Below are 18,341 nucleotides of genomic sequence, written 5' to 3'. Positions count from 1 at the left end.
CAAACCCATCAGAAATCCCATTATAGTGGCTAAGTTTGTTGTGAGTGCAAGGTGGATTTCTCTTTCCAATTAAATGTCAAAGCATCCATCAAAGGGGACTTGATTAACCATTTCATTGGCTGCATAATTGGAAATAAACTCTTGTATAATTAATAGACTGACTATTAGGAGGCAGGAAAGGTCCATCACAAGCCCTACAGGTAATTCCTTAATATGGAAATCAGCTCCTTTTGATTAAGAGCAGCTGTGGCGCCCTACAGGTCTCCAGCGCTAAACGTGCAGAACGTGCTGTGGAGAGTACACAGCGCTGCAGCTCAGGACCTTGCGGATGATGAAACACTTAAAAGCTCAGTGCAGATTCTATAAAGGTGATTTGCCACATAGTTAGCGAATGCATGAAGAATCCTAAGAGTTGGAAAAGAGGGTAAAGCAGCTCAACTTCATTCCCTAGGGGAGGATAACTACTGTTAGCTTCCCATGGGAAATGTGATTCTAGCACCTCCTCAGTACAAAAACTGAGCCTGCTGCAATTCTGCATGGGGATAACCAAGACCTGCAATGGCACATATGGAAGAACCCCAATACTCCATCCAAAGCACAGAAAACGCCAATCACAGTGATTTCTAGGTGGCCAAGCTCTGAATGCAAATGACACGTTAATCTGGCAGAAATAAAAAAGATGAAATTATTAAGGGTACTGGAGCTATTGAGTGACTAGGAACAGGAGTTCTATTCATGGTTCGTGAATCCCTTTCTCTCTTGATTCAAGAAAGACTCACTACATTCTGAAAGATTTACAACCTGCTTTGTATTTGTTTGATCTTCTGTTATTGTGTTGCCCTTCTGGGAGCAGCACAGTAAAGAGGAAAACTACAGGGAGCATAAGAAGAGAGCGGGAGATGCATGTCTGTCACCTGTTTTAAGGAGCTGGGACCACCGTGATTAGGAAGATGCAAAAACCCAAATGAAAATTAATTATGATTTTCATTCAGTGCCAATGACAGCATATTATAGCACTGAACAACAGGAAAAATTATTCTCTCCCATTTCACATCAAAGAGGGTGCAATCGGGCTGCATGTAATTGTGTTTAATGAATGAAAACAAACAAAGGGAACAGCTGCTATTTATTAATCCCATTACAAATAATAAAAGAAGTTCCTGGGAGCTGTGAACACACAAGCAGTGCTTTTAGAGCGGGCTATGGATGCACATCCAGCAGATGCCAGGCAGTGGTTAACCGGGAAAGACAAGGAATGGCAACTCACCCTGCATTCAGCTCATTAAGATCACGCTTTCCAAACACGTAGCGCTTGCCTTGTTATTGATTTCTGCTTTTAAGGCCTTGCTTATTTGTAATACTAATGAAAGGGAATGTTGGGAGCTGGAGACCAGCCCCGGGGCAGGCAGTTGCTATGAAAATGTCTCTAGGAACAACTGGAGGAGGGGGGTCACCTCTGGTTTCAGCTTTGTGGTGGATTTTGGTCTAAGGCAGATGGCTAGGATCTTGCTAAGAAGCCCTGCATCTGTGCAGGCTGCTAAGGCACTGCTAGTGTTAGCTATTTCCTAGTATGGGGACCATCCTTATTGCCTAGAAGTAGATACTCATGCCTACTCATACAGGAAAGACCTGCTGCAGGGATTCTTGGCTTACAACAGGGAGGTCTGGGCCTGAAGCCACAGCAACTTTTCAAATTTAAATCAAGGTATTGTAAAATAAAAAGTTGCTTACAGTTTAATATGCAAAGAAAAAAAAAGCAATAACGAGACTGTGTGTCATTTCATATACACACAGCTGTCCTGTTGGCAGACAACTGGAAAGGCAAAGGGTCTGCCAGTCTCCTCCTTGAGCAGATCTGTTATGAAGCACCTTTTGCTGTCTCAGCAAATGTGCTCCATAGCTTTGAAGCCTTAGAATCATAGAATTGCAGAGTTGGAAGGGACCCCCTGAGGGTCATCTAGGCCAGTGTTTCCCAACCGGTGTTCCGCGGCACACTAGTGTGCCGCCGGACGTTGCCTAGTGTGCCGTGGGAGGGAGGCGGGCGAGTCGGGCTAATCCTCCGACGAGCTCCACCTCCAGACCCATTGCTCAAATCCTTTAACCCAGGAGGGCGGGGAGGGGGGGGGAGAAAGAGAAAAAAGAAAGGGTGGAAAAAAAGAAGGGGAAGAGAAAATATTTTTTTAAAAAAAGGAAAGAGAGGAAAAAAGTGAGGGATGGAGGAAGGGGAATAAACAGAAGGGGAGGACAATGAAGAGGGGCAGGGCTTGGCAGGCAGCAGATAACTGGGGAGGGGGGCGCGGCTGGCGGCGGCTCAAGGCAGGAAGGGAGGAGCTGCCTCGCGGAGAGTCTTGGGCTGCAGAGATTTCCCGTTCAGGAGCGCGGGAGGCCACGCCGTGGATGGGAATCTCCTCCTCCTCTTCCTCCTCCTCCTCCAGGAGAGAGGGTGGTCCGCCCCACCGAGTCGGGCCTGCTCAAGCGTGGGAGCCTATAGTTAGAGCTCTGCTCCTTTTCTTGCCTTCCCCGCCCCCCCACGGAGCACATTTTCCTCGCCCCCCCAACCCCCGCATGTAGAATAGAAGCCCTCCAGCCTCCACAGTGCACAAACTCTCTCCTCTGCAACGAAGCGCTTTGTTGCATATCTTTGGTGAGGTTTTTGGCAGTCTTGGTGCACCTTAAATCAGCGCTAATTACGCCTGGACGCAGTATTTACTTCCGAGTAGGCCCCCTTCTCCCCCCCCCCGGTAGCACCTGACGTTGCTATTCGTATCATCAGGTTTGTTTGTTGATAATTTAATTGTTTTAAAAGCATCATGCTAAAGAGCTCTCTCCCACCCCCAGACCCTTGGGCAAAACAGAAACACACACATACACAAACACAGAGATTGAGCCCTGCAGGTTTTATGAAATGAATGGATTCTGAATGCCTGTTTCAGTGGCTTGTCCGCCTTAGGCTGCTGGGCCAGACACCTGTTACACGGTGCAGTCCGTAAGCTGTGAGCGCTGCTACCTGCCGCCGAGACCACGTAACGACAGTCTTGAAAGACCTACATTGGCTCCCAGTACCTTTCCGAGCACAATTCAAAGTGTTGGTGCTGACCTTTAAAGCCCTAAGCGGTTTCGGTCCAGTATACCTGAAGTAGCGTCTCCGCCACCATCGTTCAGCCCAGACACTGAGATCCAGTGCCAAGGGCCTTCTGGCAATTCCCTCACTGTGAAAAGTGAGGTTACAGGGAACCAGGCAGAGGGCCTTCTCGGTAGTGGCGCCTGCCCTGTGGAATGCCCTCCCATCAGACATCAAAGAGATAACCATTACCTTCTATGCTGTTACTATTTTTTTATTTTTTTTTTACATAAGTAAAAAGTGACCTTTCCCCATCTGGCATGGTGGTGTGCCTCGAGATTTTTTTCATGAAACAAGTGTGCCTTTGCCCAAAAAAGGTTGGGAAACACTGATCTAGGCCAATCCCCTGCAATGCAGGAATCTCAAGCATCCATGAGAGATGGCCTTCCAACTACTGCTGAAAGCAGGTTGCAGAAGAGGGAGCTGGGATGGAGGGCAGAACACCAGCACAACATCCCATCTTGGCAGGAACTCTGCAATGGAAATGTAGAGAATATCCACAGCAACCCTAAGTCTCTGCTCATGAAACAAAGGAATTTCAGAAATAGACTGGAAAGAGAAGCTGCTGAATTACAACTCATTACCAAACTTAAAACCATGAAAAGACCTGGGCTGAACAAAGACATTGGATATCTCACTATACATAACTAAACCATTTCTCACCTTCCCACCCCTTGCCTTTTCCTGTAAGACCTATTACAGTCGTTAAGAGTCGTCAAGAGGCTCTCTCAGCTATCTGCCTATCTCCCATTCCCACCACCCTTCTGAGTAATACCCCTCCCCACCTTCTCACTATATAGAAGGATCTGGCAACTTCTGTTTCAGTGTATCTGAAGAAGTGTGCATGCACACGAAAGCTCATACCAAGAACTAACTTAGTTGGTCTTTAAGGTGCTACTGGAAGGAATTTTTTTATTTTTACTCATGAAACATGTATGTATCTTCTGCACCAGGCAGGTTGCCACACGTGGCTCTTGTGTATGAAGGAACGACCACAACTACATCATTGTTCAGTTTTCGCTGACAGGCAGCATTTAGTCCAGCTGCCCAGCACTAATCTGCTGTCACTCAGAAATAATGCTTTGTCAATTTCCTTAGTGTGCAAACAACTACTTCATGGCTTGAGACAGACAAGACAACTGATATGGGTGTTTGTGCCTGTTCTACTGAGCTGCAGTAACTTGAGCCTCAACCTGCTTTCCAAATGCCTTGCACCCTATCTAATTCTTCATTAATGCAGTCTGTTAGATCCACCTCTTTGTGTTGCAACCTTTGCCCCTTCCCACGATAACTCCCTCTCTCTCCCCACTTTCTATCCACTTATGAACGTAAGAAACTGTGGGGCCACTCACCAGCTCTTGGAAGAACCTCCTTGCCCAGAGTAGTTTGGCAAACTCTTGTACAAAGGCTTTTATTGCTTTACACAAGCCACTATTCCCCCCCCCCACTCCCCCAGGTCTCATTGTCGTTCAGCCGGGCAATAAAATCCATGTGATCCTATTACATATATTTTTATTAGTGTTATATATTTTATTGCTTTAATAAAGGATTGCAGAGAATGTGTTCACAGAAAAGTACTTTATGGAGTTTATACCAATTACGGCAGATGGGCTTTTAACCACTCCTTAAAACTTAAGAGGCTGGCTGAAGTGACTTCATGGCAAACATGCCCCCCCCCCCCCACTCCTGGGATTGCAAATTAGGATACCATTGGAGACTACCCAACATAGGGATAACTGAAAACAGTCAAGTGACATGCTAAGAGAGTGTTTTCCTCTGCTGTACTTCTGCATGTTCCTGTAGTTTAAGCTGGTGATTGAATGGCAAAGGGCAAGCGGGATTTTCTCTCTTTTCTTTTGTTACTTTATTTGTTTATTTATTTAATTAATTATATGCTTTCCCACTGTGTGATTTAGTCTCCTCTTTTGTATTTACCTGCTATATATTTGCTAACACTGTTGTGATGCTTACCTTTTATTTTTTATTATTATTATTATTATTATTATTATTATTATTATTATTATTATTATTACTTTCCTGGTTGGGAGGGGGGAATGAAGGTTAGAGTTGGCCTGTTTGTTTGTTTACCTTGAGCAGTTTGGACAGTTGCACGGGGGAAGGGGGGAGGAACGGGGGAGAAAGGTGGAAACATGAGTACAGTGGTGCCTCGCAAGACGAAAAGAATCCGTTCTGTGATTCTCTTTGTCTAGCAGATTTTTTGTCTTGCGAAGCAAGCCCATTGACGGATTAGAGGATTAGCGCTATTAGCGCTATTAGCAGCTTATCAGCTTATTGGATCAGCTGATAAGCGGCTTAGAAAAAGGGGGGGAGAAAAAAAAACCCGCAGGAACTCACAAGACATTTTCTCCATAGGAGATTCGTTTTGCGAAGCACCTCCAAAACGGAAAACTCTTTCGTCTAGCGAGTTTTCCGTCTTGCGAGGCACCATTGTATATAATAGCCTGCTGGATCCTGACAGGACAAAGCTGCACATCACAAGAGAAGCACAGTGTTCCCACCTTGGAGCACTAACACAGGGGGTTAAGGGGCTTCAATGGAGGAAAAGGAGTGGGCTGGAGTGTGGAGGTTTATCCGTACTCCAGCCACAGTTATCCCTTTCATGTACTCCACCGCCAGTCAGCTTTTAACTCCCCCACCCCCCCAAAAAAATCTGAGCTCCAAAATAAATAAGCAAGTCTAGTTTGCAGGGCAGAGAGGCCTCAGAAGAGGTTGGTGGGTATACAGAGCAGACCAGCCTTATGGAAAGAGGTCATCGACTCCTCTCCCTCCCACTGATCCTCCCCTACTGCTTCCCCTTACCTCATCCTTGTACTTGGTGATATATGAGTAGATCTCATGCAGCGCGCTCATACTGTTGAACTGGCTCAGGTGTAACCGGGACTGCTCTGCCAGGTAGGCGCTCATGTCTTGGTCGCTGATTGCTGGCATTTTAGCAATATCTGCATAATATCTATAGCAGGGAGCAGGAGAGACAGAAAGTCAGAAGGAAAACCTTTTCTGAAGACAAATCTAGGGACATCCAGAAGGAGAACAAGTGATTTGTTGTAACAAAGCAAAATATTAAACTGAAACAACTGAGTACAGTATACTATGCGAAGCAAATTAAACAGTTTTCTACTCCTGTGCCAAATGACTCATAGAATCTCAGAATTGTAGAGCTGGAAGAGACCACAAGGGTCATCTAGTCCAACCCCCTGCAATGCAGGAATCTTTTGCCCAACATGGGGCTCGAGATTAAGAGTCTCATGCTCCTTTGGATTTCCTATTGCACAGTCACACTGTGACAACAGGGCTCCTTATGGAGGAAATTCAATCCACCCATCAATAAACTGAAAGCAGACCGCTACTGGAGTACAGAAAACCTTTGTGTAACTTCAACCACAATAGGTTGGTTAGTTGAGAAGTTCATGGTAATCAGTTGAGTTTGTGGCAAATTAGGAAGTGTTAGGAGCATGTAAAATGGGTATTTGGAGGGATCAGAGGAATGCCCAGACCTTGTAAGCATCAAAGACAGATATAGAGTGAATATTCAGTCAACAGCAGACAGCTGGGAATGATACACAAGGCTGTCCACAGACAAGCCATTGCCATTGCCATTGCCAATGCCACCATAACAGCATAATAGAGAATCCACAATGATACCTTAGTGAGAACTAGTGTGGTGTAATGGATAGACTTCTAGATTAGGACCAGAAAGACCAGGCTTCAGTTACTCAGCCCTGGCCAGCTCTCTCCCTCTTTCTCTGCCATATAATCACTTCATTTTAAAAAAGGATTTGTACAGCACCTTTTAAGGTCTACTCACTGGAACATGCAAGTTAAAATACAATGCAATCACAATATTAAAAATCAGCAGGAATGAAAAAAACACCTCTCCAGCTAAATCCAATACCAAGTGCAATCCAGAACCATCAGGAATACTATGAAACAGCTATAGCAAACAACACAAGCAAAAGCCAGTGAAAACAAATAGGTCTTTAAGGCTTTCTTTAAACACCTGTAACCATGAGGGCCAATGGACACCTGCCAGCTACCACAAAAAGGCCCTTTCCCTTGAGCCTGCCAACACAAGAGCTCTCAGAGGTGGGCAAGTCAGAAGTCTCTCCACTGACAATATTAATGTGTGGGTGGATTAGTGTTTCACAGGACTGTTTTGAAGTTTAAAAAGGTAGAGGAAGGAAGAACCATTCATGCTGTCCTGAGTCCATGGAAGGAGAACACAATAAAAAATGAAATTTTTCATCAGTTGAGGGGAATCAAGTTAGGCCAATCAGAAGTCCTAATGTGGCCCGCAAGGCTATTTCCCTCAAACCATAGCCACCTCCCACACACCTGACGTGGCTGCAAAGGAACAATCAGGAACCGTAAAGTGTGCTTTTGAATACTTCCTTGGCAAGTAAGGCTTGCTGTCAGCACTTATCAGAGGCAACAGCAAGTCCTCCAGGGATCTGTTGCACTACTCTGCATTGCAGCCAATCATTGCTTTTGGCAGGAATCTTCCTTTGCTGCTTTGCTTCAGATCAAGCTAGGCCGAGAAGGGAGAAAGGAAAGAATCAGCAGCACACTTAGACTGCACGCCTGGGTCTTTCCTCTGACGTACATTCAGCTGATGTCATGGTGATGTCAGGTAACTAACAGGCTGACATCCTTACCCACCTGTCAAAATGGCCTGAGGGGAATAGGGGAGCTCAGGATCCAGCCCATCAACCAGATATTGTCCCCCCACTCCCCCCAGATATAATCATCTATGCTTGATGCATATACCCTTGGGAACATGGAGGCAACATGGATATAAACTGAGGGGAGGGATATTTGTTGATGCAGTTCTTGGCAGTAACAGCTGGTAGTGAAGCAGCTGCTTGCTATGGAGGGCTCTATGCAATCCCAAAAAACTCTGTTGGGCTTTGCTCTGTTGTTGCAGACAGAAATTGAACAGCACACCTGGGATGGGCGCTTCTCTGAGGTGGGCTCTGTGGAGCAGGTGAGCAGTGGAGGGGGGAAATTTCTGGAGTATGTACCTTTAAAAATATTTTTTATTATATTTATTAGAAATTTGACCAAATTGCTCTCACTTTGATACAGAGGCACAGAAGAGAAAGGGGACCACTGTGCATGATGGCAGTCAAAAGTTTCTGTCTATGTATTTGTCACACAGTAGTATGAATAAGTAGAAATAATTCTGAATGCAATGTCCTTTGCCTTTCTCAATCAGAAATCTGAAGCATTAATATAGTTTGAATTAAAAGCTGTGGCGCAGCTGGGATAATTGAAGAACATCGTTGCATCCTCAAGAAACCAACAAAAGTGGAGCAATGCTGTGTCAGGCATCTGGTCAGGAGCAAATGGCAACATACTGCCTCTGGGAGGTGAAGATCAAAGGCCTCCCCTATCCTTTGGCCACAATCTCTGCCAAGGGATGATGTTAAGATGCTTACAAGGGCACTTTCCTACCCAAAACCACAGATACATTTGGAGTGCAAAGGAGGCAGACATCTGGAGACACCAGTGACAAGGATTTCCCCTCATCTTCTCAAGGTGGCCGTGGGGTTCACTGCTTCAAGCAGTGCTGGACCCTTCCTTGCAGCTGCCGAGGATGCTCAATTCAATGCATCATACCTGTAAGCTTCCTTTTCATCTTTCTTAAGCTAAGACATCGTCCATCCATCCACATCACAACTGGCCCAGAAAGATGAAGTCACTACACTCACTCCTCAGGTCCCCAGGAAACTTATAAACAAATTGACAACTCCACACTACCACCCCAAATCCTGAAATCTAGACATGCTGTGAAGAACAACAGGTCTGGGGAAATTAAAATGCTGCTAGAACTTCTGTTTTTTAAAGTGAAGTGCGGCGTCCAGCAAAAAAGGAGGAAGGAGATTCTTTGAGCAAACCTACTTAACAGTGTCCCATTCATTTCTTACACATTTTCCATGGGGGCCTATGAGCTCAAGGAAACTGCTTCTTGTGCTGCAAACAGCCTGGTGGGAAGAACTAAGGCTTCACCCCCATTTTCACAGCATGTTCCTCTGTCAATTTCCCCCCCTCTTTGTCAGCTGGGGTAGAAAAATGTCATGTTTTTGCTTGGTATATCAATATGGTGGCAACAGACAGGTCTTTCACAGAATTGAGCTACCTCCAGTGAATTCCACTCTTTCTTCTTGTTTAACTCATTTTCAGTAGGAAAACATTTTGTGAGGTGGGGAAAATAATTTGTTAACAAGACAAACATGCCTGGAAAAGTGAACCAGAACCTTCTTGGTAAAATCTATGAACTGCAAAACCTTACTTCATCTTACCCAATATGACATGCTTGCACTTTTAACAAAATTAATTAAGATTGCAAGCTCCTTTGGCTAGAGATTTTGCTCTGCTCCTTTCCCTACAAATCACACTGGCAACAGTTTCATTACAAACAGCTGCCTCCATTATTCCCCCATTCCCCCCAATGTGCTTTATTTATTAGTCACTGGGGACTGAGACAATTGTCCTCGTTTTGAAAAACCAACCAACCTGTCTTTTCCAATTGGCTAGGAAGGTTTCTTCACCCTCCAGTCCCGGGAGGTTCTTTCATACACATGTGCAGGTCTGCCAGGCTCTCCAGCCATTCAGAGCACACGTTACAAAAGCAACTCTTCTTACACAGCTGCATCTTGCAAGGCCACCTCCCCATGGTTGAAGCCACTCACCTTTCTACCCAGCTCTTATAGTTGGGGATGTCCTTGGCGTACAGTAGTTTATTGGAGGGAGAGTCTTTCCCTAGCTTGTGCTCAGAAGTTGAGCAGGAGTCCATGAATGTCTGAGCCACCACTGATAGGCAGGCATCAGTAATACTGTTCTTGTGAATGTCAAACACAAACTGGGGGTTCTTAATCACATTCACCCAAAAGCGCAGAGGTAGACTGCAAAGGAAAAGAAAGGAGGAAAGTCAGGCTGGGGAAACATTTTTTGGTAACTAAAAACAGGACCCTGGCTGGCAATAACCTTTGGCTATTCAGAATACCAGAAAACAGGGAAGATAGTCTCTCTTAATCTCCTTAGATGGTAGTGATTTGGAAATGTGGTTTGCTAGCTCTTCTGCCCCTTTCTGCCCCTTGCTCCAGACCCATCCCAACCCAGAATTCATGTTTCTCTTGACTGGGTCTTCAAAATCCATGCTGTACAGCTGAGTGACTCCTATTTCCTTTCCCCTGAAATTCACAGCTGCTGGGGAAGCTCAAGCAATCTCTCTCTGGGAGAGAGCCAAGTTTCAGACCCCTGCCGACACACTGAGATTTCTGGGGATACCCCCTCTTGTAATTCCTCACAGCTTCTGAGCCTAGTTCTAGCTAGGAGAGATTCCTACACATAGAAACCTACCATGTAAGGGAGAAGGCTAATCCAAATTCATTCTCCCTGGCATCTCATTTTCTATATGGAATGATTTTTGTGTGTGCATGGAACAGTATTCCATGATCTGGACCCTCAGCTGCAGTCTGAAGTGGTATAGCCCAGGCACACAGGTATACCACCTCAGGCACAGGTTCCCATGAATACATTTGACTCAAACACCAAATGTTTGGCTCCATAGTATTCTTATCATGCAAGTGCTGGGCACACATGCACATTTAAATTTCAGAAAATGATCTCAAGAAATGAACTCTGCACATTGAATTATCACCCTGGAATAAGCATGGTCATTAGTATGCAGGGGCCTGCCTCCCTGGACTCTGTTGAATTGGAAACCAGGCATCATTGGGATTCTTCCCTCTCTCCCTCCTCTCCCCTCCCAACACACCGACTCTTCCTTTATTACAGAAAGCATAGCGATAAATCAGTTCCAAGCGTTTCCATGCTCTCATATCGCCATTTAAAAATGTTTCTTTTTCAGCCCGGCTAATTACTGACAGTTACTGAACTATACAAAAGCAATTTGGACTTCCATTTAACAAATGCCAGAGATGAGAGTGTATGTTCTTGTCCCCTGAAATGGTTAAGAGGATCTGAGAGATGAAATCGGCAGAAGGGAAGAACGCAGTGGGGAGACATGAAACCTTGCATGTAGCAGAGGGCTTGTCGCATCTCACCACTCGCTGAGCACCCAAATCCCCCTGTGCTCTAGTATAAATGGATAGGAAGTCGGAATTTGGCTCTCTAGGGCTATGCATGCTGCTGGTGCTAACTTTCCTACCGTATTTTTAACTAATTATAATGGTGAAGTTTGCTCCAATCTTTAGCTATGATGGTTATATAAGCTTACATTCAATTTGCACTGATCCAGGGCAGTGTGCCCAACTCCCTTGCACTGGCTTTGATAGGCCAGCAGAAAGTGATCTAGCAGAAACTGTTTGAATGCATATTGGAGGCTTCACCTACCCTAGGAAAAAGTGGGATTTAAGTACAGTGGTACCTCGGGTTACGTATCCCTCTGGATACATAATCTTCAGGTTGCGAACATGGTAAACCCAGAAGTGTATACTTGCGGGTTTCACCGTGTGCATGCACATAAGCACTCAATCACGCCACGTGCGTGCGTAGAAGGGCGCTTCCATTTTACAGACTTTTCAGGATACTGCCAGGCCTCCAGAATGGATCCCGTCCGTAACCGGAGGTACCACTGTACATTCATTTTCCAATAGCTCAGCATTGTCTACACCAAGGTTGGGAATCCTTTCAATCCCAAAGGCCACATTTCCTTGTTGCCCACTCCCCCAAAGGCCACATGCCAGCAATGGGCAGGGCTGAATTAGGCAGGCCCAGAGTTGCATATAGTATCTGATTCTACACTGAGTGGCAGGAGCTCTCCAGGGTTGCAGACCACCCTACCTGAAGACTCCCTTCTGCATGCACAGTTTGCGTTCTACAACCAAGCTGTGGGCCCTACTTACCAATTACTCTTCCAAGTGTGCCTGACATCGTAGTCATTGATCTGGTGCTTATCAGCTTGTTCGTCCAGGAAATCAAACATGTACTTGATGGCGAGAGGCAAGGCACTCCCTCGGTGGGCGGTGCTGAATATGGTCTCAAAGAGGTCGTCAACAAACTTCTGCAAGGTTCCCTGGATGTAGAAAAATGGTGGCAATGGAATGAAGGCATAGTCTGCTTGGGAGGCATAAAGATCCCATTGACATTATAAGAAGAAAAGTTATGCCCTGAAATGACACTGGCATTGCCAGTGAAAGCCACAGAAATGTACAGGCTGTGTTACAGAAGTGATCTCATCTCTTCACAACATCCATAGACAAAGCAGATGAGGTGGCACCTGTTCTTGGGCCTACTCTACTAGTAAGACTGAAGCATCAAGGAAGGCTGTTTTGCATAGTAAAACGCAAGGAATCTAAGCACTCTGCCATGTGTTTCATCTGCAATTCAGAAGTAGGCTTAGCCATAGCAGACTGTCATAGAGTGCAACCATTTTCCCATGGGGGCACCAGATGATATCCTCCTAGTATCCATCCATTAGGGGGCACTTGTTTGCAGTGTCAGTCACTTATGAATCTTGAATTTAAAAATCCCCTTCTGATGGTAAGACTTATTTTATAAGCAGAAAAAGGAATCTGGTTATAACCCTGATCTTTTGAGAGTTCCAGGTCACTGTGTGTTAGCCACAAGTTCATTCATGTTCAGTGGAATGCTATACTTGGCTTGCTGAAGGTTTTAAGTTCTTACAAGGATAGCTAAACACATAGCTACTGAAGTATGAAATACATTCAATACATGAAGCTACAGTGGTACCTTGGTTGTCAAACAGCTTAGTTGACAAAATCGGCTCCTGAACACCGAAAACCCAGAAGTGTTCCAGTTTCCAAAGGTTTCTTGGAAGCTGAATGTCCGACTCCACTTCTGCTTGAGTGCAGGAAGCTCCTGTAGCCAATCAGAAGCTGTGCCTTGGGTTTTTAACGGTTTCGTGAGTCAAATGGACTTCTAGAATGGATTAAGTTCAAGAACCAAGGTTCCGCTGTATAATACACCTGAACCTCCCAGGACTATGTTGAAATTGCAGAGTTAAGCAGCAGTGATTAGTGCTGAGCTTAAGATTTTCACATAAGACTATGATAGAAATCCATGAGAAGCTTCATGAAAAGCACACCCATTTTCATCTTTTTTTTCCTTTTCTTTGGCTGTTTGAAGCTAGATGGCACATGCTGAGCCAGCTGACAACCCACCTAATCCATCCTAATGATGATTGTCAAGGTGGTCTGTGGCAGACACCACTATTAATTTTTATCTCAGAATGCACTTTGCATTGGGGGAATTTTGGGAAAAGAAATGTGGCAGTTGGCGGCTTGCTGAGAACTCTGGCAAATTTTGTGCCCACCCCCCAAAATATTCCTTCACACTCCTCTGAAAATTGCAAGATTTAGCCTGTTCCCCACCTGCTTTTGGAGGAGTGTTTTTGATTCAGGATGAACAGCAACACAGCAGCCAACCTCCAGTGAGAAAATAAATAGCTATGGCAGATTATTACAATTTATTATTTGGTCTGGGAATAAAGTAGGAGAGAGGGAGAGAGAGAGAGATTCGGCTGTGCCATTTGCATGCCAGCTCCTGCAATTAATGTGGCTTTCTCCAGTTCTCAGAACTCGACAATATTATTTTTGTTTGCTTTTGTACAAATCTTATATTATTGACCATTTGATTTACATCAGAAACCAGGGCAGCAATTACACAGTGTGAGTAGCCATTGGACTTTTAAAGCTCCCTTGCCTCGGCTTTTGCTGATGCTGAGTGCTGATAAAATGAGGGCGTCTATCAAGCATATGAACAATGAGCACAGGGGAAATCAGTGATTGCAGCAACCGGAGGCTGGGATTCAGTTTTGCTTCGTCAACAGCTAGGATGCAAAACTAGTCTTTGCAGCTGGGTGTTTGGGGTTTTTTCCTTTTTTCCTTTTGGCCAAAAGTAACTGGGGCCAGAAATGCTCCATAGGTAGGTGAAGAGTTTAAAAGAATGAAGCCAGGTCCCTCTGCATATATTGAGAGGCAGAAGAACCTGGGCCCATGCCTATCACCAGGCCAAGTGGGCTGATTAGGATTACCAGTGACCCGGAAAAATAAAGGGATTTAAAAATCCCATCTAGGGGTTGTCTTTGTATTTAAAGCATGACACCGGGCTGGAGGAAATACCTTGAAGACTGAAACTGGCTTGTCTGTCTGATTGCCTGATCATCTGTCACTCAAGCCAAAACACACTCTTTCCCTATCTTTTTGCTTATTCCTTGCGGTCAGAAGTTGTGTAAGGAATTCAAGGAATGGAGCAGGTGAACAGAGACAGAAATTCTAAGACAACAGCAGCAGTGCCATCACAGAAGCCCAAGAGCTAGTGGTGAAGCCTATGTAGGGAACTTCTGCTCATGTCCTCTGATTTTTGGGTGTGTAGAAGTGTGGGTTTTGTTGGCTTGCTGGTTTTACTAGAGCTAGGTATGTATGAGTGGGCTGGGCAAGAAAGGTGCATCATGCTTCTTGCAAAATGTTACATATGCCGTTAGCATGTGCAGGGAGCAGATCACTCTGGGACAGCAAGGCATCTAGAGTAAGCATTGGCTATCACCCATCTCGTGATAATGGGCCCAGAGGCTGATAATGTACAGTGGTGCCCCGCAAGACGAATGCCTCGCAAGACGAAAAACTCGCTAGACAAAAGGGTTTTGCGGTTTTTGAGCTGCTTTGCAAGACGAATTTCCCTATGGGCTTGCTTCGCAAGACGAAAACGTCTTGCAAGTTTGTTTCCTTTTTCTTAACACCGTTAATAAGTTGCGACTTGACTTCGAGGAGCAACTAATAGAACGCGGTGTGGTAGCCTTTTTTAAGCTTTTTGGTGATTTTTGAAGCTTTTCCAAAACTTTTCCGACACCGTGCTTCGCAAGACGAAAAATTCGCTAGACGAAAAAACTCGCGGAATGAATTAATTTCGTCTTGCGAGGCACCACTGTATGCTGTGGGTGTGGGGAAGGGATAAATTTCTCTAAAGAACCTTGGATTTCAATTGCTGCTGAAATGCTATTATCATTAGAATCTCTTGCGATGCAACTGCAGCAGTGAGAACTCCAAACCCTTAAGTGTTTGGTGTTAAGCAGATGAGAGGTCAGAAAGCATCGCAAATGGAATAATAAGTTGTCTCCATATACTCTCTGCTGATTTATAACAGCAAGACTGAAGAGGGCGGAAACTTGACAGCATGGCAGGGTGAAAGACCCACCAGATTCTGTGTGTGACTTGGCACACTCAAACTTTAGAATGCATCTAGGTAGAGCCTTCCTTCTGATTTACCTTGGTGGCTAGCAGACGGGTCAAGTAGATTTCTGAGACCATCTTGCTGCCACGGTCACCTTCTCGCTGGTCCATGTGATCGTGATTCTTCACCAGGTGCCACAGCTTGGTGCCACTCTCCAGGTCAGGAGTGATCATGGGGGTCCGGGAACGGAGGCTGTCAGGGCTGCTGGCTGTCCGGAGCATACTCTCTGTGAGGAAACCACATGCAATGGGAACCGCCTCTCCCTCCTTCGCTGCCTTCCAGCCTCAGCTGTCCTCCCTCCACCTCACTTAGTTTGCAGCAAGGCCTGTCACACCACCAAGAGTATATGATTCGTGTTGGGCTACCCTTTAGAACCAGGCAACAAAAGTTCATAGGCTGGGTGGCTCTATTAACCAAGAAATGATTGGACTTCTTCTTTCTTTCTTTTTTTACTGCCAGGGGAACTGCAAGCAGTGAGCGAAAGCTGCTAAAACCTAAGGCCAGCTCATGCTGTTGGCAGGTTCTCTCCAGTCCTAGCCTGCCCAAATACATGTTCTATCAAATACATGAGACATCAACCTGGTGTGCCATTCATATAAGATACTTCTGAAGGACCCCTGGGATCTCTGAGGAGGAAAGGCAGGCTATAAATATGGTTAGACAGACAGACAGACATCTTTTTCTGCTCTGCTAGTTTTAACTGGCTGCTTTTGCATTTTAAAGGGGGAAGATGAAAGGAATCTCTTTCTTCAAACACACTGGGTTGCATCTAATGCTGTGCACAGGAAGTTCTGCTCAAATCAAAACACTTCTTAAACAAATGTTAAAGAGCTGTAGTTCTCCCCCCACCACACCCTTTGCGCAACAAAGTACTAACGTAAGGGTGTGTCACAATAGATACCTTACTTATCCTCATCAACTAACATGGAACTTTATTCTTACCAGGGACTTTAACTGAGAGACCCTGACGAAAAATACAAATTTCGCAGAAGTAATTACACAGGATATGACGAATCAACAGGTAGAGGGATGAGACAGAATCAGAAGAAGGATTTCTGAAGTGGCAACGTTGGTAGGTTTGCTATAAGTAGCACTGAGGTGGGCTTGGGTGATTTTCTCTTCCAAAACTGATGCATGGGACATTGGAAAGGGGTTAAGAAAAAGCCGCTTTGGCTGCAATATTGCATCTTTTCTGCTCTGCCTTTGCTTCAGGAAGACTGATTCCTAATCTCCAGACTATTCCTGAATCCCAGACAGCAAGCAATGACGGCTGTTTTCTCACTTACCATATCTGCTGAGTGATTTGGTGAAGGTGGAGGAGTTGGAAATGTTGTAAGCTGAATTCTGCTTGGGCACCAGGGCCACAGAGGAACCATCTGTCACCTATAGCAAGAATATTAGCAAAACAAAGTTTGAATGGACTTTTCAGACCCATATATCATGCATCTCTCATCCCAGTAGCTCCTCACACTAAGACAAGCTGAAATTGTAATTGCCTATTCAGTGGGTTCCCAAAGGCAGTTCGATACAATGGCCCAATAGACCATCATGCCTCAGGGAAAAGACGGAAGCTGAGGTAGTCTGATTACACTTGCAGGTCAACATCCCCATTCTATCCTCTCCTCAGCCTAACTTGCTCTGAGGGAAATTCTAACTTTCTACATTTTTAAACATTTTCTCTTTAATCATGTATCTTGCTCGCATTCTAAAACATTTAGCTAGGTATTGTCCTAATAACTGCCCCACTTTGAGGAAATACCCCCACACTTGTACACTACCCCTCAATTCAGGGGTTGGGAACCTGAGGCCTAAAGGTCAAATATGGCCCTCCAGAACTCTGGCTCTCAAAATTCTGCCTGGTAGGCCGCACCCCTCACTGACCCTACTGTGCACCCTTCCTTACATGTTTTTGCATGACTGTATGGAGGATAGGGGTGTGTGTGTGTGTGTGTGTGTAGAAACTAGCCTGCTGTACAAAGATAAATTTTCATTCATTGCTCCACCCACTTCTGCCTCTGCCCCTCCCCTTGATGCCCTCAAGCTTGTCCAGAAGGGAATATGGCCCTTGGGCTGGAAAGGGTTACCTGTCCCTGCCTTAATCCTTTCTGAGGAGAAGCCATGTTGGGCTAGGTGTGTAGAGGATGGAAATTTGACAGTCCCTTGCCCCAGCAAGGCTGACTGTGAATGCAGAAAGCTGGCAAGTGACAAGGTGGCCTACTATCTGCGGGCAGCTGCAAAGGCAAGCAGTGAGTGGTTCCCACTGGCCCACAACCCATGTCATTTCAAACTGGATCCCTTCTGAAAGGCTGAGCCAACCCCCTTAGATGTCCAAAAGGGTGCATCAGTGGTACCTCAGGTTAAGTACTTAATTCGTTCCGGAGGTCCGTACTTAACCTGAAACTGTTCTTAACCTGAAGCACCACTTTAGCTAATGGGGCCTCCTGCTGCTGCCGCACCGCCAAAGCACAATTTCTGTTCTCATCCTGAAGCAAAGTTCTTGACCTGAAGCACTATTTCTGGGTTAGCGGAGTCTGTAACCTGAAGCATATGTAACCTGAGGTACCACTGTATACTAAAAGACCACTCTAGATTGTTGGGCAGTATACTCAGGAACTGTCCTGTTTGTGACTGATCATTAATCTACATTACGCAATATCCAAATTACAGTCAAGAGTGTATCATGCATTTCTCTTGTATCAGATGCAGAGGTTGTCTGCAGTGCCCTTCTCTCACATTGTACACATGAAGCATCTAAAGTTGAGTGAACTTAGTTGTGCCACACAGTTTCTTGTGCCACACCTCTACAACTAAAGCCAGCAGACCACCACACCTGGTAATGGGCGAGAGTGTTGAGCCTTTTCCAGTCATTGTCAATCTTTGTCGTGACATCTTCATCTTGCAGAATTATCCGAGCCATCCTGCCCTGCCGCCACTCTGCACCGATGGAAGAGAAGGGCATGGGGTCACTGGGGATCGTGCTCACTTT

The 18,341-nt window shown here is 45.3% G+C and overlaps 1 protein-coding gene across 6 annotated transcripts in view; it reads right to left on the bottom strand.

Annotated features, from left to right (window-relative positions):
- Positions 1 to 18,341, bottom strand: part of PLXNA1 (plexin A1) — a 299,945-nt gene that overhangs the window by 10,199 nt on the left and 271,405 nt on the right. For 2 of the 6 annotated variants that reach the window (XM_083489159.1, XM_083489160.1), the window contains exons 26-31: positions 18,186 to 18,289; positions 16,642 to 16,738; positions 15,391 to 15,581; positions 12,010 to 12,179; positions 9,832 to 10,044; positions 5,942 to 6,092 (exon numbers count right to left, since the gene is read on the bottom strand). In XM_083489159.1, the coding sequence (XP_083345285.1) occupies positions 5,942 to 6,092; positions 9,832 to 10,044; positions 12,010 to 12,179; positions 15,391 to 15,581; positions 16,642 to 16,738; positions 18,186 to 18,289 (926 nt within the window). Of the gene's footprint in view, positions 1 to 5,941; positions 6,093 to 9,831; positions 10,045 to 12,009; positions 12,180 to 15,390; positions 15,582 to 16,641; positions 16,739 to 18,185; positions 18,338 to 18,341 lie in introns of all 6 variants that reach the window. The other 4 variants (XM_083489156.1, XM_083489157.1, XM_083489158.1 and 1 more) reach the window with 3 other exon arrangements.

Source organism: Podarcis liolepis (genome assembly GCF_965112155.1).
Source record: "Podarcis liolepis genome assembly, chromosome: 2".
In the NCBI taxonomy this organism is placed as follows: Eukaryota; Metazoa; Chordata; class Lepidosauria; order Squamata; family Lacertidae; genus Podarcis; species Podarcis liolepis.
Note: the sequence above shows the minus strand (reverse complement) of the source record. Positions and strands in the feature narration are given on the sequence as shown.